The following is a 15,927-nucleotide window of genomic DNA, read 5'->3' as shown; positions in this document are numbered from 1 at the left end:
TTTGCCTTTGTTTACCCTACAGAGAACCCAGAACAGTGGTATTAAACAAAGGTGCCACAGGTCTTGGTTTTAACATTGTTGGAGGAGAAGACGGAGAAGGTATCTTCATCTCATTCATATTGGCAGGTGGAGTAGCAGATTTAAGTGGAGAACTGCACCGGGGTGATCAGATATTATCGGTAAGTTTGGATGTTATGAGACTATTGGAAATTTTCATAAGCTTATGATTGGTAAAATATGTGAGGTATTTATCTGGAAACATAGAAAAGAGTGTAGTATTTGGTGTAGTGGAGAGTGTAAGAGAGTCACCATTCTCATTAATAAAATATTTATTTTCGCCAAAATTAAGGCATATTAAGTTTGATGTACCAAAATTTGAGAGAGAATGTACAGTGAAGTATGCATTTACAATTTATATATTGATGTATTTTTATTGCAGGTCAATGAAAAGAATTTAGTGAATGCCACCCATGAGGACGCTGCATTAGCGTTAAAAGGAGCCGGACAGGTGGTGACCATTGTGGCTCAGTATAAACCAGACGGTAAGTCTTGTCTGTCTATCTGTCTGTCTACCTGATGTCTTGTGCAGCTGTGAGCTGGACAGATTGTGAGATCAATGTTAATCAGATGTAAACCAGAATGTTTTGTTTGTGTAATTTGTCTATTTGAGTTCATATGTGTCAATTTGGTTAAGTGTCACGAACTGACAATTAGTAATGTTTTCAAGTATTTCATACTGATTTTACTAAAGAATGCTGAAGAATAATTGTTAATATTTTGATACATAAAAGTATGAAAATGCTTATTTTAAGTCTGGATATACTGCCAAGTGCTAGAAGGTTGATACATTTAAAACTGAAGATGAAGGTTATTTTACTGGTTACATACAAACATGATGTTATAAACCTAAATTAATTTGCCAAAATGTAGGCCAGAACATATCAGCAACAAAAAATAGGGTTATTTTTGTATGCGACTCTGACACTGATGGGCAGTGCTTATTGGATAAGTGATCTAGTAAAAAGCAAATATGTACTGTTAACCTTGCAGTCACATTGTTATGTTATGGAGTAATGCAGTGGATTAATCCTATAGCATCCATTTGTTACCATAGCAACAAGAGCAATAAGCCAGCTCACTGAATTGGAATCACATTTTATGTATTTGTCAACAGAATATAATCGTTTTGAAGCAAAGATTCAGACATTGCGTGAAGAAATGATGAATAGTTCGGTTTCACCGACGGGCAGTCTGCGAACGACAGCTAAGAAATCTATTTATGTCAGGTAAGCTTTCTTTTAATAATTCAACTATATTATACCTATACTTTGGTGTGTGGGGATGGGACCGTGTGTGTAGGGGGGTGTTGGTGTGTACTACCAAATAAGGACACACCAGATTCTCAAACAAGAACCTTCCTGCCACTCTGAGGGACTGGCCACATTATTTAATGCTGTGGACTTCAGATAACAATGATACATTTGACACTGTATTGAAATCCATATACCCCCCTACACAGGGAGTGTAGATTTCAAGTGGATTCAACCATTCAGGTAACCCCCCAATTAAAATTCACACTACCTGTGTGGAAGACTAAGATCTTGTCTTCCATAGGAGATGTCCATGGTGAAGAGCAAATGTGTATGTGTTTGCATGCCTGATTAGCACAACAGTTGCTGTCAAATGAGTACAGAATTTAGTTTTTTGTTTCTGTTATTCTCATTAACATAGTCACAATACAAGAATGAGGATCATTCTTACCTGATATGACTACCTGCCTAGGGCCACCTCGGTCAGAAGATAGATTTAAACCACAATACCCATTGGCATACATGTATTCCTCCACAATGCCTTTGTGCAAGTTTTTTGGACCAGTTCCTCAAAACTTGTGTAGCTGCTTTAAATTTGAAACCCTTTGTTTAATGTGCAGTAATTCCAAACTACAGAAAAATTATCTCTGGTGCTTTGCTGATTTTTGTTTGTAATATTAAGTTTCCTTACATGCAAAAGGAATATCCGCATGTTACGTTCACATTGATGCTTGGAGTGTAACAAATTTGTAAATGTCAGCTTTCACAATATATATTTTGTTTCATATCGAATATTAATTACTAAACTTATTTGACCACTGTGTTTCTTTCCTTTCTGCAGAGCACTTTTTGACTATGACAAAGCAAAAGACAGTGGCCTTCCCTCACAAGGCCTTAGTTTTATGTATGGTGACATTCTGCATGTGACAAATGCCAGTGATGATGAGTGGTGGCAGGCTAAACATATCCTCCCTGGTGGACAAGAGGGGGAACTAGGGGTCATTCCAAGTAAACGAAGGTAGGTTATACATATCCTCCCTGGTGGACAAGAGGGGGAACTAGGGGTCATTCCAAGTAAACGAAGGTAGGTTATACATATCCTCCCTGGTGGACAAGAGGGGAACTAGGGGTCATTCCAAGTAAACGAAGGTAGGTTATGTTACATTGTAAATCTATATCGCAAGGAGTAAAATTTAAGATATCGTATTCAACCGGTCCTCAGTTATCACTTTCTAACTTGATTTTGGTTAATGGCCCATTTTAGTGTCCTTTCTGCATAAAATAGGTCAAACATCAAAATGTAAATCATCCATGGCAGTAATTACATTGCTATGAGATCGCATACGATACTTTCAGCATGTGAGAACGTATGAAGATGGTCTGCAAAGGTAACAAATGTATAAATTTTAAAGAATGTTTTCTTCCCAAACATAGCCCATACACAGTGTATAATTCTTGTTGGGCTTATAAGATACTAAATTTAAACAGTAAAGGTTTAATTGTAGCAGACCTACAATGCAGATATGCCTTCCTGTGTCCTGTTAATGATGTTCTTGTGGTATATTACCTTTCTTTCAGAGTGGAGAGAAAAGAACGAGCTCGGCTGAAGAGTGTCAAGTTTTCCGGCAAAGGCAGCTTAGATAGGGTAAGACCACGTCACTTATCAGTGCCAAAAAAACAGATGTAGGCTTTCTCATGTTTACATGTGTCAAACATGCCCTTGCACTATATAGTTTGACCTCTACTTCAACCAGGTGGTTGTGAACAGGGTTAACATAATGTAGGGCAAAATTAAAATCTAATTAAATAAATTAAAATATGGCCATGATAGGACCAAGCATTGGCCGGATTAAGCAAAAATCTAGATAAGTGAATTATCTCTAATTCTGTGTTGGATTTCCAAACTGGAACAAGAGATTACTTCATATGGGGAGATAACACTGTGAAGATGATATTACAGTATAATACAGTGCGGTACACAACAAAGACATGGTTTAAGTTTTTAAGAACACATTTTTTAATTGAAGGTCATTCAGCCGGATAAAAGAGTTACATATAAATGAGATCAAGATAAGGCAGGTTGGACTACTATGATTGTTGGTTACAAGCATACAGCCTCAACCAGTGGTGACCAATAGTACCTATTCAAGAAAACTGTTGAGCTGATTTGTCCATGTACTTTCACTGACAGAATTGGGTCCAAATAAAGGATTAACTGTGCGCAAGTCGGCAACATACCAAATCTATTTATTTTATGTAAAACATATTTGAAACAAAATATTTCTACATTTTCTGGAATTACTGCATTTTTTTATTATGCATAAAATTTAACTTTTGTCTATCATCTTACTTAATTTGCAGAGAGAAATGAATGAAAAGCGAAACAAAAAAGGGTTCTTCTCAAGAAAGTTCAAGAAAGCAGGAAGCAGTGATCAGGAAACAAGTGACCCAGAACGTAAGTGGTTTACATAGTGTTCATCCCGATTGCAGTCAGCAGATGTAGGCCCAATTCATGACATTTGAAGACAAAATTTGATCTAAAATTGTATTATTGTCTCTGAATTTTATCTAAAAATCATATTCAGAAAGTTTATGAATTGTTGCTTTTGTAGCAAAATTCACTGAAATGGAGCTCAAATTAAAAAAATTTTTCTCAAACTCTGAAATTCCTAAAAGGTGCAAAATTGTTTATATCCATTTTGAAGTTGGAGAAGATAATTTGAAGTCACCTAATTGGGCTACCAAATCATGGGTTTGGCAAGTCTGAGTGCAGATATGAAAGTAGATCAAGACAAGAATAGATTAGGGATATTAATTCACTTGACCCAAGAAATATAAGTGGTTTAAACTGATAATGATCTCAGATTAAGAATTGCAACAGCCTTATTAATAGACAATATTTAATATATAGAAGTAGGTATTTTATACACCTAGTTGTATTAAAACTTAATTGTTGGGGTTTGGCTTCAACACTACACAATTTTGTGCTCAGCTGGAAGCAATCTGTTTTTCAAATGTTCAAAATCAATTTTTCTTTCATTTTTTAACTTTTTTTAGCCGATTAATTTTTAGTTTTTGAGTGTGTGTTTTGTATTCAAGCTCTGTAAGCAATAAGCTCAGTTTTTTTTTAAAAGTAGAAATTTACAATAAATATTGTTTCCTCAAATTTCCATTATTTGTTAAGATATTTGAATATGAACATCTGTTTTTACCAATATTTAGCATATTCTATAAATTATATGATTTCACAACCAACACTGATACTTTGTATCAGTAATGAAATTTTAATCCATGTCAAATGTTGTTCTTTTCCGATATGATGGAATTACAATTGTCATCCCTGCGACTAAAGTGGACTCGCCCACAGGTTGTTATTCTTAATAGTATAAAGCTTTGGTTTATATTATTCATATGTGTGCATGTATACTTATAATCATGATATCACAGTTTAAGTTTTGTTATCAATCATCATCATCATCATCATCATCAAATATACTGTCCATTTTGACGATGCATTTTTGGGCGAGAAACTTACGTGCTTCTCGCTCCTTCATTTGAGCCTTGACCTACTTATTATTCTGTGATGTCATGGATGTAAGACCCAAGCACCATGTGAAAACTAAACCTCATGATTATGTAATATGTTATTTTGCTGTATTGTGCAACTTGGTTGTAATTAGAGGTACGAGAAAGCATTGGCATGTAATACAAGAAGAAGTGCATGTAACTATCATACAAACACAAGCCACTCAAGGGAGCCACCCTGGTATTCTGTATTCCAATATGGGTCTACATAAGGTTGAAAAGAAACAAAGTTAAGGCTTGATATCACTCCATGTGGTCACATCTCTCTGCCTGTGCTCAGATTTATGCCATCACAAGATTTTATGTTTCTGGACATGTTTGAGTATGTCTGAATTGTCTCCAAATCATTAACCTCATCTAGATGATTTAGTAAAACAAAGTATGAGTTAAAAAATATGTGCTTTTCTTTTAGACTTTTGATTGTTTTGACAAATATCTTGAAAAATGCAATGGATTCGGAGATGTTAAATTGTATTTGTAATTTGGATACATGCAAATATGAATTGTTTGGGTGAATTTTAAGATCATTGGGTGCACCCTTTGGGTTTAATTTTCAATGCTTTCTTGTTCTAGTAATTGACATATCTCCTTTGTTTTAGGCAGACCTGCAGCCTGCCTGTAATGTTTTGTTGTAGCTAATGATGTTATTTTATGCCTTTCTCTTCTCTTTTTTCCTCTATTTATGTTGGCGTCCTGCCTCCCCTGCTTACTGTCTGTTTATTTGTCTGTCTGTTTTTGTCTGTCTGCTTGACCCCCTTTTGGTTTACCATCCCCATTTCCTTATTTGGAACCTACTTGTATTCCACTACCCACCCCTTGTAAATTGTCTCTATGATACCACATCCGTCCCAAACAAACCCATTATTGTTACACCCCCTCCCACTACCACCACCACAGATATCACCTCTAATGCCAGCGATAGTGAAAGCAGCTACAGTAAGTGGCATTATTTATATGACGTACACCATCCATCATCACACATCACCATTATCTATGACACTACAATCTGTTGTCTTTTCTCTTATCCATGATTACATAACACCATTGATCTTTGCATTATTTATATGTCACCATCTTTTTTAGCGATCTATGATAGCACAGCATTATCATTTGTTTTACTTGATGTGTTGTCTGCATATTTATGATATGTATGTTCCATTCCTAATACTTGTTTGAAGTCTTGGTAATATCTCTGCAGATTTGGTCAAGCTGTATGTATAATGTTTGAATACATTATGCCCATTTAATGGCCCATTATTGGTCTTGTTTGTATAGCTAATTGCTGTCTAGTGTTTGATGAACAGTATGTGCTTTGGGCTATTGCAGTTTAAATACATACCCACTATAGAAGACATGACCTTAATCTTCCTCAAAGGGAGTGTGTTAACTGAACGGATGGTTCCATTTGAGATCTACACACCTGTGTGGGAGATTAATGTTAAGTCTCCCATAGGGGGTGTATGGATTTCAACTGGAATATCCCAAGCCATTATTCACTTCAAGTTGTATAATGTGTACCATACTGAGAACATGCTGCATTGAAAACACACTGACAAACATGATTATGTTAATAAATAGGATTTAAATATCAGTTGCGTAGCATATACATTTTGTTGTGGTTATCTGTAGTTTATTTTAATTTAACCATCTAATTATCAACCTTAGTATTCCCAGACCCTGCACACTTAATTACTAAACGATGTTTTGCATGGGGCACATGTTTTTTGTCAATGATATATTAACATTGTAATGTATTGATTTGTGGTGAAAGATTATTTGATAAAACAAAGAAGCATTTGACAAACTCATATTGAAGACATTTTGAAACAAAAATACTGGGCATTGTTAGCCAAAGATCCAATGTAGCAGTTTAACCAAATCTGCAGACATGTACTTTAGTTAATACATCACACAAAGTTCTCTGCACTCTTAAAGTTATATATTTCACCTGCTTGGAAGTACAACTTTTGGATTATGCATATGACCGTCCATACTCCATATCACATAGGTTTCTTTGCTGATGTTGGCGTTAGCAGTGAATGTATTGGTTTGTTTGTTGGGATGATGTAAAGATGAAGGAATGTTTCAATCATCAAATCATCCCTGAGCATTGACAATGAGGAACATTGTTAGTTGCAAAATGATCTCTCATCACCAAAAACAACCACTTGCATCATATAAGATGCCAGATTGTAATCAATCTCTTTCTGTTTTTGCAACAAATTGATGTGATTATCAAATTGCTACTTTATTGGGTTTTTTTAATTTGTGACCTTTAAGCATTAGGCATTACCCCACACAATTGTCTGAGATTGAACATTCTTATTCAGTGGGTGTGGCTTGTAAAGAATTCATGTAATTTGGTTTTCTGGTGTATAATATCACACAATAGTGGATAGTCATATAAGACAGCGCACATGCTGCCACACAACAGTGGCACGTATGTCGATCCTCAATCCACTACTCAAAATATTGGCCAGCCCATCCATTATGACACGATATAGGCTAAATCCTATCTTTTATTCTCTAACTATGTGATTGGCTGCTGCCTCTCATTGACAAGTCTACATAGATCTGCCCATAGTGGCAAGGATTTGATGTTACATGCATCCCCAATCTAGACTACAGAGAAAATGGACCTAAAAAGCACCTGTTTCTTAAAATCCAGATGCAAACATTTTCCTTTAATACTAAATTCATGTAGAGTACTATAATACATATATCACCATTTAGGCCATCTCATCCATCTTATTTCCATTGATTTGCATTTGATTGTTGTGATAATCTCTCTGTGTGATATTAAGTTTGTGTGTATCTAGTGATGCTGTGTGCTTACACATATTTGTCATCATTGTGTTGTCATTTATATCAACTTAGTGTATTTGGTTAATAAGCATACTAACAAATGTCTTTTTGGAATGCTGGTAGCTTTCATGCATCGCATTGCATTGCATGATAGTAAATGGGGTCTGCAATTTAACAATAGTTTCCCAACAACCCCCTTCCTTTGCATTGCAACTGTTTCTTTGAGAGAAAATGACATATCTTTGTGATTTAATGACCTTCACATGGTGATAATATCAAACCATTATCACTGCAAGCTACTGCAACAAGTATATCAAACGTAACTTCATAAAGCCTTTCTGAACAGAGCTTAAAAATAAAAATGAGTCTTCCAGGGCTATGAAGAAGAGCTATCCTAAGAAACACCTGTGGTGCAGGTGCTGGACTTCATACCATTATTTCTCACTCTCTGCTTTCATGAATAGTGGCACTTTATGATTTTTTCCAAAATTGGCAAAGTGACACTTGTGTTGATTTTGTTGAGAAAGCCTGCTATAAAATTATTGCATTGATTTTCTGTGTTAAAAAAAGGAAGTGATGTGTTGGGAAAACAAGAAGAGATTCATACTTTGGTCATGATATGCTTGTATAAAAGGCTTGTCGTAAAATGCTTCATAGCAAAACATATTCTTACTAACTGACATGGCATGATGCAGCCTTTTTTGCTTGAAAGTTTCATAGCATTCATTATTTTATTCATGCAAATACTAACAGCGATATATATTGAAAAGGAAGAATAATCTTGGTGGTGGTTATATAAAATATGTTGCATTTGTGTAATGAGTACATCATACACTTGTTTTAAGCAATAAGCACCCACATGCACGGGACATTACATTACAACAGCATGCAAAGTGATGAATCAATGATTTCAAGGGTTGATACTGGTATGCCAAGCATGGTTCACTGACTTATAAGATAGCCTCAAGTTGTCTGTCTCAAAGCCCATATGCATGAAAAGGGCATTTTATGAACTAAAATGACACAATTTCCACAGAGGTAACTATAAATCAGCTCGCTCTCTAGGGTATATTTAAACAAATAACTGCAAACATGGCAGGTAACGTTGCTGTCAGGCAGGTAATTCCATAAAATTCCAAAAGAAATTGGTGTCATTTCAGCCACTCAATTGCTAGTAATTTTACAAAGGCTGTGTTTTTAATTTGTTTGTTGAATTACTTTTGACACTTATGTAGAAAGACAAATATGATCAATACAGATTGATAGTTTCAACAGGTTCACCATCGGACAATTACAAATGTATACTTGTACGACAGCGCAACCGTCCCCAGTTTTAAACTTGTACGACAGCGAATCCCATCCCCAGTTTGATACTTGTATGACAGCGAACCCGTCCCCAGTTTTAAACTTGTACGACAGCGAACCCATCCCCAGTTTTATACTTGTTCAACAGGGAACCTGTCTACAGTTTTAAACAGGTTTATACCGTAAGACTGAACCCATCCCCAGTTTTATACTGTAAGACAGTGAACCCATCCCCAGCTTTATACTGTAAGACAGTGAACCCATCCCCAGCTTTATACTGTAAGACAGTGAACCCTTCCCTAATTTTATACTTGTACGACAGTGAACCTGTTTAAACCCTCAATGTGTGCAATGAATACCCATAGTAAAAGCCTATCTGTGCAATATGGCCATACTTACTCACACCTGCAAAGATTGGATCCTATTCAATTAGCAAGCAGGTGGATGTGTCCTGACCTGCTACCTACCCAATCAGCTTTTGCCAATACCCAGGATTTACATTTTGTTTGATTTTCTGTTCAATAGGAAATGAAGAACCGATCTTGTCTTATGAACCTGTACTTCAGCAAGAAGGTAAGCAAAATTACTTACATAATAGCATATTTTCTTTCAAAATTTGGAATTTTCATGAGAATAGTGCATTTTCAGGGGGGCAGACGATATTCTGATTTCATGGAACCAGATGATTCATTCATCTATATCCATGCTACTATTTATTCAATGGACAAAATTATTTTGTTATATTTAAGTGATCAGATTTATGCAAGATGTTATTTGTATATTGATTGTGTATCATGTCTGTTTTGTTCTATAGTCAAATATACCAGACCAGTTATTATTCTCGGCCCAGGCAAGGACCGCTGTAATGACGACTTAATCTCAGAGATGCCCGAAAGATTTGGCAGTTGTGTGCCTCGTAAGTACATCATGAAATATAGGTGTCAATTGACCCTAACACTAGGAAAACCACTGTGCATGCATGCATTCCATGTGATGCCATGACGTCATATATACCCACGGAACCCCTGTGGCTACTGTTCAATGATTTTCTGCTTGGCATGCAAGGGGTCTGAGGTACCAAGTGACTTCTTTGTTCATCTTCTCTCCTTTTTTGTTTCTTCTTTCCCTTCCGATAGCAAACAAAAACATGGGTTCAGTTAGGGTTAATGACTATAATTTTATGTTTAGAGCAGATGTGCTATTTATTTTCTTTTAATAGATTAAACTATTCATTTTATATCAAGAGACAAAATTATGTTGTTGTAGAGAGTCCGATTGGAAACAGTTTGCTGTCAGAATCAAATCGTTGCCAGGTTAGCTGGTTCATGCTATCTTTTTCCTGAACCACTATCAAAATTATCACAACACAAAAGTCGATGGGTTGCTAACAGGTGGGCAAACCAAGCATGAACCTGTAACCAAGATATGACATATTCACTGCAATGGCAAATAGAGTTAATAAGCATATCAATGTTAACTCTACTTCAAAGGAATAGTCTAGATGTCAAGTGACACGGATCATAATATCTCATCTTATCTCATTAAGTGAGGTCAGCTTTATAAAATCTGATAATTCTTTCGGCTGGTCTCATCCCTAGGTTATAATCTTTTTTTTTTTTCCAAGTGCCATACATGTGTTCCTTCATTGGGCTAATTTAGTTGAAATCCATACACCCATTATGGAAGACATGCCCTTAATCTTCCACACAGGGGGTGTGAATATCAAATGGGATTACCTGAATGGGTAACTTCATTTAAAATCTACACCCCCTGTGTGGGAGATTAAGGTCATGTCTTCCATAGTAAGTGTATGGATCTTCCATTCATTTGAATGTATCCTATCTATATGCAGATACAACAAGGTCACGGCGCCCTCATGAGGTAGACGGTAGAGATTACCATTTTGTGGAATCACGAGAGCAGATGGAGAAGGATATTCAGGACCATTTGTTTATTGAAGCTGGTCAATATAATGAGAACCTCTATGGCACAAGTGTGGCATCAGTAAGAGAAGTGGCAGAAAAGGTAAGCAAATAAACTTATTGCTGGGATTTTTGCATAGTGCGCAGGGGTGTGAGAGTTCAGATTAAAATCTGAATTCAGATTTTTTGATCTTGATTTTTGTCTCTTTTTCTGCACATCCTCTGTACAAAAGTATGGGAGCTTTCCAAATTTCAGACTTTTTCAGATTTTTTTATCTGTGGTCACTCACACCCCTGAGTGCGGAATAATATCAGATTGGTCTGTTTGTAGACAACCTGCAGAGCAGGAAACTCAACCTACTCCCCTAAATTGTTATCACGTAATGAATGCAGGATAAATAAGTGTTAACTTACATTAGGTCTTATATTAATTAGGGTTTGTTGATTGATTTTTATTTGAATTGTCAATGACAAGTCACATCAACAAAACCACATTTTAACTTTAAAAGGTGAGTAAATCAAATGAATTGTTATGATTAATTGATTGTGCTTTTTCCTCCTCAGGGTAAACATTGTATCTTAGATGTGAGCGGTAATGCCATCAAACGTCTTCAAATAGCTCAGTTGCATCCCGTTGCTATATTCCTCAAACCCAAATCCATCGACAGCATTCTAGAAATGAATAGAAGAATGACAGAGGACCAGGCGCGCAAGACGTACGAGAGGGCGCTCAAATTGGAGCAGGAATTTGGCGATTCTTTCACAGGTAGGATCAAGTTGCTACCAAATTACTATTATTATTGGTTTCATTGACTTTAGGTGTACATCTGATCTGTGAATGGTTTTCCATAACACCTGCTGTTGACTCATTGATGGGTCGGCATTGCTCCCTCATGAGGGTTTGAAAGCACATGTGTACCACGATGCAGACCACAGAGGAAAGGACTTTGAAAAACATTTTGATTGATTGATTGATCAATATGATCGAGTGATTGAATGAGTGATTGAATGAGTGATAACAGGCTATAATTTGAGTTCTTCAAAATGTATGATTAGACAAGCTACAGCTAAATTCAATTTAGAGCTCATCTGATTTTTCTGCAAGTTGAAATATGATTCATGGCTGACAATTATTGCTCTTTATATTTCAATTCAGTATTTTCAACCCTATAAGTATACACAGTATGTCCAAAGTATACAAAGGGAAAAGTTTATTATAAATTTAGAGATTTATAATAATCACAAAATGTATAATGATCACAAGATGTATAATAATCACAAGACAACCATTTATTGTCATATACTTCTGAATTTTAATTGTGGTTTTGTTTTCTCCATTTTCAGCAATTGTAGTAGGAGACACAATGGACGAAATTTACGACAAGGTCAAACAGGTGATCCATGAACAATCTGGTCCTTCGATATGGATATCAGCCAAGGACAAGTCGTTTTAAAACTCTTGTGATATATATACAAAGAATTCAATCCAACAATTCCAGCATGGATACCTCGTTTTGTTAAACGTGTGTGATCCCTGTGTAGCACCACTGATCTTGTCATGAATTACTGCATGCTGAGATTTAAGTCATTTTAAACTCTTCGTTATCAGCGATGGAGCTGTGGTGGTTCACTGTACCTTTATAAGCAGTGAAGAAACAAGGTGTTGGAAACCAACTAAAAATGTATTAGTTCTTTGCATGCAGGTATCACAATTTTGAAAATGTATTAATTTGCATTTGCAGACACTTATTGTGAAGAAGTTAATTTATTTTTTCCAGTAATGACGAGCTGGTACTTTATATATTTCTGCGATAATCTGGTGCATCAATTTTTACCTGTAATAATGGCTGTTGAAATTGTGATAATCGGGTGCAAAGAATTGATACAATTATTATGATATTGAAATAAAATTCAAAATCAGCAAAGGAATTTGATGTGCTCACATCAAATGGATACAGAAGATGTTTTGAATTTGATGGAACAGATGGAAGCATGCAGGACAAAGTTGAGAACGAATCATGAGAACGCTGATTTCCAGTGACCTTTGACCTTTGGGACCAGTGAGAGGAGGTCAGGACAGTTTATATTGGAAAACTGTAGAACTATGATAATATTTTTTTTGTAATGTTGCTGTTTAAAAGTTTGTAACATAACATGTATGGACATATGAGGGATGTTTGGCAGCATTTTGGTGTAATCCAAAGACTATATGTGAGATCCATAGGTGTATTCCAGGCATCTTGGGCATATTTTTGTGGGGCTTTGGGTGCAGATTTTTGGTAGCCTTTGAGTGCATTCTGCAGCATTCTCAAGAGATTTCTTATCACAGGGTGTTTTTTTTTTTGGCAATAAATTTGTGCAGCCTGCTTTTTGTTTAATTTGTGCAGCCTGCTATTTGTCTGTGTAATATACCTATAAATCAACTCAAAACTTAATCGTCAGTTAAAAATTCAGTTCCGATCTGTTGCAAAACTGAATCTTGGCTTTTGCTTTAGCAATACCTCGCTTGGAGTAGATGTCAGTGGCATACCCAGAAGGTGGATGTGGAGGCACCCTTTTAAATTTTCAGCATAATTACCCTTGTTTGGGATTTTGGGTCACTAAATTAGCCCAACAGCCTCAGGCTCTTCCAGTTCTTATCACCTCTGAGAGGTAGCCAAAAAAGGTGGGTGACACCCAGTGTCAAAGGTCACCAAGAACTGGGATGTATTTCTTCTTTGGGCACATTCACTTGTGGTTTTTCATTGCATTCATTGGGTGCATTCTAGTGGTGCTAGGGTGTATACGTAAATTACAAATCCAACAGAAGTGTGCTACTTTATATGTAATTTGTAATGCCCAATGGCAAGTGATACCAAAAACATAAATATCTGTAGCAACTTTGATTTGGGTTTGTAGAAGTTTTTCATTAACAAAATAATTGTGATAAATTACTTCTCAGTAGTTGTGTTTCTGCCTTTAATTTCTATTTGAGAATTGTCAAATAATGCTGCAATGATTGTTTGAACAAAATTAGTATTTACTTAATGGGAATATAATCTGTCTAATTCACATGTATCAGACTGGTTCAGGTAGACTAACTCGAACAAAGCTACTGCATTAGAAGTGACTTTATGTACTGTATTTTTTGTCTTTCGTTGAAATAAGCTGCAGAAAAGATAGATCTTAATGGTATGTAAGGGATAATGGAGAAAAAGAATGCAGACAGAACTAGCTAGTCCAAATTTGTGGATTCAGCCAGGTCTTTCTCAAAGCCTCAGATATATTGGTCATTCTTATCTGTTTTTGCACAGGATAGACCCAATAATTTTAGCCCAAGCTTGCAAGAGCTCCCTGATCATTTGGTCAGGTCTGTGTACAAGCCAACAATTGAGAAAGGCAAGCCCAGTGGTTGTTGCAAGAACAGATTTCTTCAGTTTCTTTCTTTAGTGAATTTTGAAGTTAATATTGTGATTAATTTCTCTTGCCTACCATTAGTTGCAATTTTATCTTTTGCTTTTCATTATCACAAAAACCTTTATATTCAGTTAACTAGCAAAAACATGTAGATAAATGATATGTAATATGCAGAGTTAGCACTGGAAAGTTTTGTGTCATAGTTATGAAAATGACACAGCTGAATATGACATTATTTTATGGCAAAATGAGGGAACTAACAACATAATCTGATGCATTGTGTTGTCATTTGGTTAAGGCATGTATATGGCTCATTTTGACATAGTAAGGCCAACTTGTGGATATAGCATTCAAAGCAGTCATTAGATGACGCATCTCGTCATGCTATCAGTAAGCAATGCACCAACATATCAATTAAAGTTTGCTAGCTCAATTCACAGACTAATACATCCCTCAAATAGTGTGAGCAAAGCAAGCTATTTGCAAGCATGGACCACAATGCCCCTCAAATAGTGCTAACTCAGCTTCTAAGGGCTATCAGTTAAAACTCTTAGTAGGTATGTTATTTTTGCTGTGACTGAAATATCAGTATGCAGCGATCAGCAATATATCTGGTGATTACTGCTAGTGTAATGCAGACATCACAAGTTTACCTTACGCAATACGGGCATCATACTTTATCTTATGTAATAATCATGACAATTAAAACATATTTTCATATTGATCAGTTGAGGTTTACCCAATGATGTAGAATCAAAGAGTACCAACTCCGCCATGTTTGTGTGTCACTCATGGAGGCCACTTATGTTCCTCCACATTATTTCACTATACAGCTGGCATACTTTGATTCAAAGTGGATTATTTGTGTTCTGTGTGTAACACATTTTGTCAAAAACATGCAAAGCACTGCATGTCCGAACCTTTGTAATGTTCAATCATAAAGACGCAAATTATCGTTTGATTTCAGGCCCTTGCTGATGAATGCAGGAGGTACATTAAATGGCCTCCATGAGTGACAAACAGGAAGCAATTTTGAGTTTGTAATCTTTTGAGTGTAATATCTGTGGGTTTACTCAAGTAAAAAGAGCAGCTATTTTGTCAGTCATTGTTTTCCTATATTTGTATCTCCTTATTGACTAGGAGGTTTGCACTGAATTTGTGGGAAAGAGTTTTGTACTTTTATTGACTTCAAAACATTGTTTATTCTGTCTCCATTGTATCAGTCTACAAAAATGGTCAAGTCTTCATGGTCTGTGGTCTACACAAATGATGTGAATTGATGTAGACAAATACCATACATGTGAGAAATTTGTGTAAGATACCTTTGCATTGGGTCAAATTTTCCTGACAAGCTTGGAAAGTATTAGCTGGCTAAATACCAATTGAAGCAATCAAAAATGCAGGTATTATGCATCTAATAAAGATATACAGTGAGATGTACCCTTGTTTACCAACATACTCAAAACTGTAAGCACTCTGTGATATCCTACATCTATTGCCAGCATTTATTTGGGAGAGTGTGGGACCGAACACCTCCCCTGACTACAGACCTAGGTATAATATAAGGCAAGGGTAGAAAACATGGTATAAAGAAATGAAATGAC

General features: G+C 36.0%; 1 protein-coding gene across 9 annotated transcripts in view; it reads left to right on the top strand.

The window, feature by feature from the left end:
• The window catches only part of LOC140156026 (disks large homolog 1-like), a 194,889-nt gene extending 180,782 nt beyond the window's left edge, over nucleotides 1-14,107 (top strand). For 8 of the 9 annotated variants that reach the window (XM_072179124.1, XM_072179125.1, XM_072179122.1 and 5 more), the window contains 12 exons: nucleotides 23-179; nucleotides 440-542; nucleotides 1,175-1,286; nucleotides 2,152-2,328; nucleotides 2,889-2,955; nucleotides 3,672-3,765; nucleotides 5,793-5,831; nucleotides 9,531-9,578; nucleotides 9,820-9,921; nucleotides 10,858-11,030; nucleotides 11,492-11,693; nucleotides 12,272-14,107. In XM_072179124.1, the coding sequence (XP_072035225.1) occupies nucleotides 23-179; nucleotides 440-542; nucleotides 1,175-1,286; nucleotides 2,152-2,328; nucleotides 2,889-2,955; nucleotides 3,672-3,765; nucleotides 5,793-5,831; nucleotides 9,531-9,578; nucleotides 9,820-9,921; nucleotides 10,858-11,030; nucleotides 11,492-11,693; nucleotides 12,272-12,381 (1,384 nt within the window). In that variant the 3' untranslated portion in view covers nucleotides 12,382-14,107. Of the gene's footprint in view, nucleotides 1-22; nucleotides 180-439; nucleotides 543-1,174; nucleotides 1,287-2,151; nucleotides 2,329-2,888; nucleotides 2,956-3,671; nucleotides 3,766-4,662; nucleotides 5,095-5,792; nucleotides 5,832-9,530; nucleotides 9,579-9,819; nucleotides 9,922-10,857; nucleotides 11,031-11,491; nucleotides 11,694-12,271 lie in introns of those variants that run through there. The other variant, XM_072179129.1, reaches the window with a different exon arrangement.
• The last annotated feature ends 1,820 nt before the right edge of the window (nucleotides 14,108-15,927 follow it).

The sequence above is a fragment of the Amphiura filiformis genome, chromosome 6 (genome assembly GCF_039555335.1).
Source record: "Amphiura filiformis chromosome 6, Afil_fr2py, whole genome shotgun sequence".
NCBI lineage: Eukaryota > Metazoa > Echinodermata > Ophiuroidea > Amphilepidida > Amphiuridae > Amphiura > Amphiura filiformis.
The sequence above is the reverse complement of the archived record's forward strand: the minus strand, read 5'-3'. Positions and strand labels throughout refer to the sequence as shown.